We start from the raw sequence: 10000 nt of genomic DNA on the forward strand, positions 1-10000 counted from the left end.
AATCAAATGGCGTGATAATAAAATGGCGGGCGAAAGTTGCGATTTTGTACAGTGATGCCAGGGGATAACAGCTGTGAATAAATTGATATGGAAGTCGATAGCTCTGTTAAAAGAGCAAATGATTTAAATTTGGAAGAAGTCAGCTCAGCCACACAACAAAAGAGAGTGAAAACGGTGTTTAAGACACTCTGGGATGACACGAACAGTGAGAAACCCTTTCAGGTACGTGGTACGCAAGTCGATTAATTAAATTTGTTGCTTTTAGTTTAATTCACGGCATCGGTTTTCACGCTCTTTCCCGGGCTTTCTGGACTAAAATAAATTAATTAACACCCAATATACTTCAATTATGTGCAGGTTGGTAAGCTTAACCTTCGTGAACACATTCTTGCCAAGAGCAACGAATTAAGATCTCTTGAAGCCATCGCGTCAGATCTCCAGGATCCCAGAGTAGAGGCTCGTGTCGAGGTTGTGGAAAGGAGTGGAAAGCCATCCCTGGTTGTCGTCAAGAAACGGAAAGCCTCTCTCTCTGACGACGTGCCTTTTGACGACGTGAGACTCGTTGTTGATGCAAATGGTGAATATCGTTTGTTTGTGTACCACTTTGAGCTCGTAAGAAGGGGCACAATTAATATTAATCAGCCGGGACAACTGAGAAATGCAATAAACGAAGTCGTCGAGAATCGTCCTTGTCCTGGAGTGGACACTAGGATAACTGGCCAGCAGGATTATCTGTCCTCAGAAGTAGAAGAACAGACCCTTCCTTGGCACAGAGTTTTGTCAAGAAATTGCGCGCGATTGATAAAAAATGCCCAATGTGAGAGTGGAAGAAAGTGTCGATGTTGCTACAAAACAGAACAAAAACTGTCAGAACGCTTAAACCAAAAGAAGTCTCTGACTGAAGAAGACGTAAGGAGCAGACAATCTGTGTCATCCAAAGTTCGCTTCTCTTGCCTCAGTCCAAAGAGCCAAAGTAAGCGATTGAAAAATATGCGGCAATCAAGGAAAAACATGACAAAGCAGGTCAAACGGTACAGAAAGAAGTTCTCTGTTTTAATGTCTGATACACATAGCTCTGACTTGGACAAATTGATGGAGCGAGTTGAATCTACACCCATGGGAAGAAAGGAATTTGAAAAATGTGTGGCAGAAGCTGATAGTTTACGACCCGGTGCAGGGCAAGTCTTGCGTGAGATATGGGATTCGGACAAAGTGAATTTCCGAAAAGATCAGGCAAAAAACGGTAAGTTTTAGAAGGTGTGTAATTTGATCTACATGCTTCAGGATACTCCGAAATGCAAAATTGTAAATTGGTCAGAAGATGATAAGAAATTAAGTAAGAGGAATTATCAGTAATTTTGCGTGATAATCAGTAACCAAATAACTTAAGGGGCTGTGTGAAGGATACGGGAAGAGAAAAGTTCACACTTTGGCACAAATATATCTGATCATCCCTGGTGTGTTTTATAAACTTCACTGTTCCAGACCACCACCCTCGCCCCCCTCCTCTCTTCCCCTGCATAGGGCTTTGTATTTCTCACTTAGGGTGTTCGGGCGAATGTCAGAGGAAAAGAGGAGAAAATATAAATAATTTCTGTACTTTTTAAATGTGTTGTATCTTTCAAGAGGGTTAAATAGCTTGGGCCAGGCCACTGGTCCCCTTCAAGGGTTTAGTCACAATTTCTTACATACTTCCCTCTCCGTTTTATATGGAAGTCCTCTCAGGTGTTCAAGAACACTAATAATTTTATCAATGAGAAATGCTTTTAGTTACTCTACAGACATGTATGTACAATGCTTTTTCTTCTAGGCCCAATCCATCTCATGATCACAAGGGATTCTGTTACAAACTATTCTTGCATTAAATTTTGAAATCCTGTATTACCCAGATATTTAGATGTGTTGATTTAGTAATCAGGCAATTGCTTTGGTTTTGGTTATACCACAATTTGAGGTTAGCTGAGAAGTCTAATTGGTAAGTAAACTGGTTTGATTTTGGTTTACGACACTCAGCTTAAAACTGTTCTATACACGTTCTATTAAAGGATATGGACATCGATCTAATCGTTGGACTCAGGCGACTTGGCGAGTGGCTCTTGCTATTTATGCACGCTGCCCGGTCCTGTTTGATGACCTCAAGAAGCTGGACATTCTCCAGCTTCCATGCAGGAGATCCTTGGAGAGGGTAATGGCAAAGAGAACAGTAGAGGAAGGTATCCATGAAGAAAGAATCATCGAGCAACTCACTTTGTTTAATCAATTTAAAACCACTGCAGTCCTTAGTGGAAGACCAGAGCCACTGGGAGTTGGAGAACTCTTGTTTGATGAGACAAAGGTGAATAGAGGGTATTCCCTTTGCTTATCATAACAGCCATATTGGTGTATCTGTATTTAAGTTTTACTATATCTTCCTTAATGTTTGGTACATCTACATGCATATACATGGCAATCATCAATGATGTTATTTGAATCATTATAGGGCTCATTGCAGATCATGAAGTAATATAACCTATTTAAATTTTAAGCGTTTTTTTGCTGTATTGTTGAAACATGGAGTATGAACTGAGTTAAATTTGACAAAGTTAAAAAACCTAGCTCAATATGCAGTTTCGTCTGACCCCTTTTGTTATTGCATATACAGTTTTATGTTGTTGTTAGTGTAAATTAAACTGTTACTTTCAGATCCATTCAGTAACTCAAAACTGTTATTGGATTGGTGAAGCCTTTAAAGTGCCCATGCAGTACAAAATAATTGCTGCTTATTTGAAATGATTTTCAAAGTAAAGAAGAATGGAATTTCCCTTATAATTTGGAATATCTTTTTTCATTTTAGAGATATTCATGTTTTTGTATTAATCATGCCAATGAGGAAAGTGATCATGTCATAAATAGCTCCACTTGAACAACAAAATACTGAATCAAGAATATCTCTAGAAATATTGGAGCAGTGATCTTCAAACTTATCAATAGAAATGCACATCACAAGCAAAACAGAATGACACCTGCTATGTTGTTGCCATGGCAGTGCTCTTGGATCCAGTCTCTGTCTGGGGAAAACAAATATCTCCATTTCCAACTTTTTAAACTGGGACAGAGGGTCTTTCTCAGAGATTCACACATGGTTTACATGCATTTTTTCTTACCTCTCCCCAGTAAGATTATTGGCAGTGAATTATCCTTCTTTAAGATGATCTGGAAATTTTAGTCTTAATTGAAACAGGAACAGCAGCATAACTGTTGTCATAGCAATGGCACAGTGGATTTTGTTTCTTTTGTGATTTACATTTTTTTTAATATTTATGGAGGTATTCTTGATTGAGTGTTGTACTATTTTAGTGAAACCACCGATGATGTCATCACTTTCCTCATTTGCATAATATAAAAAATATTTTAACTGGAATTTCTGACCATGAAATGCTTTTGAAATAATTGTAAGTTGTAATTAACAGGTGCAGAGTAAGATTCAGATCCGTTGCACAGATGGTGTTGCCATTGGCTATGCAATGAATGAAAATGACTGGTCATGTCTTCATGATGTTTATGAGTCCCTGTTCATCTCAGAAAATGGAGCTGGTCAAAGGGCAAGTTACGTTCTTCAGACCTACTGGCGGGATATGACATCTGGGTTTGAGTTTGCTGGGCCTTACTTTCTCCGTGAGGTACCCCTGGATGGAAAGTTTCTACATGACATCGTCTTCAAGGTGATCAGTACCCTTGAAAAGTACTGGTTCCATGTCATTCTATTGGTTGGTGATGGAGCTTCCTGTAACTTAGCCCTTTTTAAGAGGCTTTGTGGCTATGCAAATGAGCAGCTCCCAGTAGAAGACAGTGGTGCTGAACGATACCAGTTCAAGGCCAGTTTCATCAATCCATTCAGCACCAGATCAGACAAAACCTGCTTTGTCATGATATGCCCTGCTCACCAGGTAAGGTATTATAATAATTCAAGTATTTAATTATTCTCATGTGTACAATTTGTAACACCTGGGTGTTATTGTTTCTTATATTGTCCAGTTGAAGAACATCATTGCAGCTTTGTACAGTTCAAGGAACAAGGGGAAAAAAGCTTTCGAGAAGGGAGGCACTACTTTTGGCTGGCAGCCAATAATTGATCAATATTACAGGGATCAAGAGAGATCTGCAAAAGGTCTGGGTAGGCGTGTCCCTGGTCTGAGGTATAGCTATGTGCAACGTGACTGCTGGAAAAGACTAAATGTTATGCCTGCAAAGATAATGCAGGTAAGAGAGGGAAAATTATGTTAAATTTATAGAACTTTATGGTTCTATTCCTTAGCTTGAAATTGACTAAAGAATGATAATTTATGTCATATATACAGATCCTGGCAATAATTAAGGTTCAAATATTTACAATTGAGATGAAGCTTCCATTTTTATGAATGGAACAGTGATAAGTGGTTTTGTCTACTTTTACATTCTACAGCAACGTTATATGATTGCAGCCTTGGAAGAATATGCAAATTTGAGTAGTGAAGGCCCAGAGAAAACTGATGTTGTGAAAGAAACAGCAAGGTACCTACAAGCATGCCACCACATTTTTGAAAAGGGAATCCTTAGCCATGTGTTTATAAGATCCAATGAGTCCGCTGTATTCAAAAACATACAACAGGGATGGAGATACTTCGAAGAATGGGCAGAGGAGCACAACAACACAGGTATGCTTACATCAAAAACTTTATTCAACAAACTGTATTAAGTCATTTGTCCATTAAAAAAGCAATCAAAAGATTAAAAGTCAAACAATGGGTCACTTCACCTGGCTGTCATTATGGTTGAAAATGAAAGCTAGTCTGTTTGATGAGGAAGTGATTCAAATGTTTAACATTCAACATTTTGGAATCAACTTCAATTACATTCACCTTTTTTCATTAGAGCTCCTTTTTTATTTGGCCACTTGAAAGTTACACTTTCATTGGATTACCAACAACTGTATGCTAGTTAACCAGTAAACCAGGCCATAATAAACACAACACCAAAATACAGTTGTAATTAAAATGATAGACATTCTTATAATTAACAATTATTCGCTGAAGTGGAGATAAATATCCACCACTTTCACTGACACTGAGGTGTATATACCACACAAGCTGAATAACTAGCAGCCCAAAGAGTAACTTTATTTGCGATAATTTACCAACAAAAGCCATTTTGTTTTTCTTCGGCTGCTCAGAGGTGAATAGTACTTGGTTAATCACCTCCAAGCTAGCCAATCAGCATGCTTGAAAAGTACTATTCACCTGTGTGGTATATAATAATTACTTTTACAGTGTATGTATATTTACAATAATTTTCCCCTTGATCTGATTCCTCACGCCTAACTTTTTGGGGTGACAAACTGGGTTACATCTAAGTTTTCCTTTTAATCTTTGCAGAGTATGTTGACAACTCCAAACGAGCACGTGCAGCAAAGTTTTTAGCATGGCAGGTATTGCTGAATAAAGATTAACTTGTTTATTAAAGTGCCTATAACCCCAAAATATTTTTTTCGCTTAAATAACTCTTTGCACCTGTTTGAAAAGCATTGCGCCTTTTTGCACCTTTTTAGCCCTAATCTTGACTTTTTACAGGCTGTAAAAGTTACGAAATCTGACCATCATCTGTAACACGACCGAGCAAGTAAGGGGTATGGGTCTATTCCTGGGTTGATGTCACAAACTTATTTGCATGCATGTTTACAAAGACTTAATACGATGTAAATCAGTCTGTGACGTCAACCCAGGAATAGACCCATACCCCTTACTAGCTCGGTCATGCAACAGATGATGGCTAGATTTCGTAACTTTTACAGCCTATAAAAAAGTTAAAAGGTGCAGTTTGTTTCGAACAGGTGCAAAGATTTATTTAAGCGAAAAAAATATTTTGGGGTTATAGGCACTTTAACATTATCTTGTTTACTATTTTTTAAATGTGCATTCAAAAGATCAAACTACATCCCTCCTGGTCCTTGGAGGGAAGACAAGTGTTCCCTTTGATGGGGCAATAGTATATATAAACAGTAGCCTCCATTTGGGGCGAAAATATTCTAGGATATTTGTCCGCGGACATTATCTGCTCCGAGAAGCGAACAGCTTTCGGAGAGCACAGCTTGAGGAAAACTATGAGCTTCGAGGAACGGATAATGTCCAAGGACAAATACCCGAGAATATTTTCGCCCCAAATGGAGGCTTTCATGTTTATTATCCTTCAAATATTTTTCGCAACGCGAGTTGTTTTGACAATTGGGGGATATTCTCGGATATCCCCCAGTTTTAGCTGGGTGATATTCGGTCAAGTGACGTGTTTAAACCAATTGCGTGCGAGTGAAAAGATTTGATGAATTATTTAACAAATAAAGAAGCCTAAGCCGTGTATTACACTGTGATAAAACACGACAGGCATTTGAGAACACGAGGGAAATGTGGAAAGCACGAGCCGCAGGCGAGTGTTTTCTACATTTCTCGAGTGTTCTCAAATGACTGGAGTGTTTTATCACAGTGTAATACACGGCTTAGGCTTCTTCATTTGCTTTATGATATAGATTTTACGCGCGCAAAACGATAAAACACGCTTTTTCGATGTTTTATACTCTGATAAAACATAGGTTTTTGACCAATCAGAGAGCGCGCGCAGGGTCCTATCTATGTTATAAATATAAATAAAAGTTATAGTACATTATCATTATAATTATTATTATTGAAATTCATATATTTGAATGTGAGTTAGGATTAGTTGTTTACTAAGCCCTTTAAGGGGCATTGTCACGCTACTTGGCAACTTTACAAAAAGCCAGGTGTCTTCGCATTGATTGAATTTCAAAACTAATGAATGATCTAGTTTTGTTATTAAAGGCTATTTGAATGTACTGAAACTGTTTCTTGTCGCCTGTCGCTATGGATGGCATGGATTGAAATAGATTGAAACTTGAAAAAAATTGCCAATTTTTTCAGGTTTTGATGCTGCATGTTCCAAAAATCCTCAAGAAATTTATTATGGTTAGCCCTCTCTGATAAAATTCCGTTGATGTATTCGTTGTAGCTTTACAGAAGCATTTTGTTTAATGATTAAAGACCCAAAGTAATGATTTTATAAGCACAGAATTGACCTAAAACAGCAAAATCCTTGTGACACTACTCCTTTAAATAAATGGCATTTCTTATTTAGCTTGCCTTTTCTCTCCCTCTAGACATTTGACCTTCAAAGAGTCATGGTCTTTGGATTTAAACAGTTCTCGTCATACTTCTTTGATAATTTTCCTGGATACTCTTTGTCTCCATTGCGGCTCTCAATAAGTCGACTTGAATCCCTGTTTGGCACACTCAAGTTCCATGCCCATGGTTCTCTAAGTGCAGGGAATTATGGGTCATCTCTTGGAAGGGTTCAGTTGAGACAGGAGCTGAAGGTCACTGCTAGAGCCACAAGTCATGATCAGAAGGGCTACAGGGACCAAGAGGTCCTTATATCTGGCCCTACAAATGTGTCCACATTGAACACTGTTTATCAACAGCCTTACATTGAAATCGTGGCACATTTTGTTCCTTATGGTTATCAGGGTGTTAAAGAATTTATTTTTCCCTCCCAAATTTCTCAAAGCACTTTTCAGGGTAGGCAAGGTAGCTCTGCATGCACCCTAATAGCCCTTGTAATGGGTTTTAAGTTCTCCTCTGGGTTGATTGGTGAACCAAAGAAAGTTCTTGAAGAGGGGTGGTTTGGTCATGTGGTTTCAAGTATTTCTGGGGGCAATAAAATCTTTGATGAATGCTTTTCTGCTGCAGGAGTTGGTGGGCTTGATGTAGAAGATGCATTCAGCTCTGTTGGAGATGATCTACACCTCCTTTCTTATGAGGATCCCAAAGATTTTTTTATTACTGGTAATAACTTCCAGGATGTCATTTCAAATGTCAGGGAACGGGCAAGCATGAAACAGAAATCAGTTGGCATCTTTGTGTCTGTTGGGAGGACAGTAGTAATTTTAGTTTGGGAAAATGGGGCATGTGCAATTTTTGATAGCCACAGGCATTTACAGTATGGGTGTATACTTTCCCATTCCCTACCATCCAAAGAAAACGAGTTAATATTGTGGCTAGCCAAGACATACCAGAAGTTTTACAGCACCTCGATACAGTATGCCCAAATCACTTGGGGGGAGTACAACAGATAATGTGCCTCTGTCATTTCAGAAAAAAAGTACATTCAGTACAGTTAAAAACTGTTGTGTGGCTGAAGTTGAAGTAAATTGATTTCTCCTCCAAGCATTTCATTTTGTTAGTAGATAACAATTCTTGTCATAAAATCTCATTTCAGCCTGGAATTTTAATTTTTTAATGAAATGCTGTGTCTTTTTTAAGCTGGCTGCACTTTGGCATTAGTCATTGGTCACCATTTACATAGGAACAAGAAAATGTGACACCAAAATATATTAATTGTTATAAATAGTCTTTTAAAGTCATTTGACTGCACATATTAAAAACTTTTCTTGATCCTTTATTTATTACATATTTAAAATGGTATGTACTGGTGTGCATGTAACTTACAAAACTTGAGCCATACCTGAGAACTATAGATATTAATTATGTCTTTGTGCTATAAAGACATGCAGTCCTTTGATGGGTCTTTCATTGAATTCATACAATATATTGAGTGCAAGTTTCAAGTTCAAAATAACATTATTCTATCACTCAGACACATTTTTTTGGTTAATTTTTCTGCAGCTCTAACAGTTACTGAGTTGGAGTACCAATGTACCTGATAAGCTGAGTACAGCTCTCAATAAAAAGATCAAAGACCTCTTCAAGCTGTCACTTTGGTTATTCTTTTGTTATATTACTTACTATTGTTTTTCAGTAAAAACGAGACTTGTCATATTATATAAGGCAAGCTGACGTTGCCCTAAGTATAAACTATCACAAAGAGACCACTTGAACTGGTCTGCTGCCTAGAAGAAAGCGTAATTAAGTTTGTAAGATCATATTATTAAGCATCCTTAATTAATTAAGTACGCTTATCGACACTGTAAGTTTTCAGCTTGTCCCTCAAGCTTTGGTCGGCTGAAACGACTTTGCCCTCCTGAATCAGTTTTTTCTCTTCTTGAGCACTATAGAATTCCTTAAATCTGGTATTACATATTCTCTTTACTAGCTCTTGCCATATGGAGCAAGCCCTAATCTCTTCAAATGGTGCTGTGCATGCCCTTTTTGATGCTGCCAAAAATAACTCTTGTAGCTCCTCGTCTAAAGCAACCGATTGTTTTGTCAGCTTCATAAGGTTTTTTGGATATCTCTTCAGATTTTTTTCAGTCAACATTTCTCTTATTCTTTTATCTAACGTTAACAAAACAACAGTAAACTTACTATTGAAGAAAGTCAACTTTCCCTCGTCCAACCTTTTTAGACCCAATGGCAAAGATGTTTTCTCCTCTGCAGAACAGACCATTTCAGACATAATTTTAACTTCGGCTGCATAATTTTCCTTTGTCGCTTCTGAAACTCTCCTGGCTCCTTTCCGCCCATTAACAATCTTTTCTCTTCCTTTCCGTAGTTTGTGCAGCGCCGCCCCAGATACTCTAGCAACGTCCACAAAGTCGGAATCGACAACAGTGTCCGCGCCTTCACTTGCATTTGTTTGGGTTTTCCGTTTGTCAGTGTCAATCTTAATTTGCATGACTGCGCTGTGAAAATTTTCGTAAAGTGCCCAGTAGATGGTGTTAAGAACAACGGCAGCATGAAAGTTGACTTCGTCTGTTTCGTTCTCCTGCAACTGAATGGTGGTGACAATTATCTTTTTCATGTTTCTCCAGACTTCTGATTCCTCCACCGTCAACAACAATTGGGAACAAATAACTGAAAACGAAGCCCTTTTGTCACTGTTTTTCACCTTAGCGCTGGATATTTCGGTGAAAGCTTTAATTATTTTGGAGTAAATATCCCGACAAAGCTTCACAAACATTACCCTGATCGTGTCGCTATTGAGTAGGGTGGACACCATTTGCTTGCGAACTGGAAATATT

At 38.1% G+C, this 10000-nt stretch overlaps 1 protein-coding gene across 2 annotated transcripts in view; it reads left to right on the top strand.

Moving 5' to 3' along the window:
* Positions 1–10000, top strand: part of LOC138016204 (uncharacterized) — a 10626-nt gene that overhangs the window by 167 nt on the left and 459 nt on the right. Inside the window, exons 1-9 of one of the 2 annotated variants that reach the window (XR_011125755.1) lie at positions 1–222; positions 358–1243; positions 2046–2335; positions 3450–3926; positions 4015–4239; positions 4442–4673; positions 5391–5443; positions 7770–7865; positions 8706–10000. The exon at positions 1–222 is cut by the window's left edge and continues 167 nt beyond it; the exon at positions 8706–10000 is cut by the window's right edge and continues 178 nt beyond it. Coding sequence is in view for 1 of the 2 variants with exons in the window: in XM_068863369.1 (XP_068719470.1) it covers positions 88–222; positions 358–1243; positions 2046–2335; positions 3450–3926; positions 4015–4239; positions 4442–4673; positions 5391–5443; positions 7770–7790 (2319 nt within the window). In the remaining variant the exon portion in view is untranslated. Of the gene's footprint in view, positions 223–357; positions 1244–2045; positions 2336–3449; positions 3927–4014; positions 4240–4441; positions 4674–5390; positions 5444–7769 lie in introns of both variants that reach the window. The other variant, XM_068863369.1, reaches the window with a different exon arrangement.

This window comes from Montipora capricornis, chromosome 9 (assembly GCF_036669925.1).
Source record: "Montipora capricornis isolate CH-2021 chromosome 9, ASM3666992v2, whole genome shotgun sequence".
Taxonomy (NCBI): domain Eukaryota; kingdom Metazoa; phylum Cnidaria; class Anthozoa; order Scleractinia; family Acroporidae; genus Montipora; species Montipora capricornis.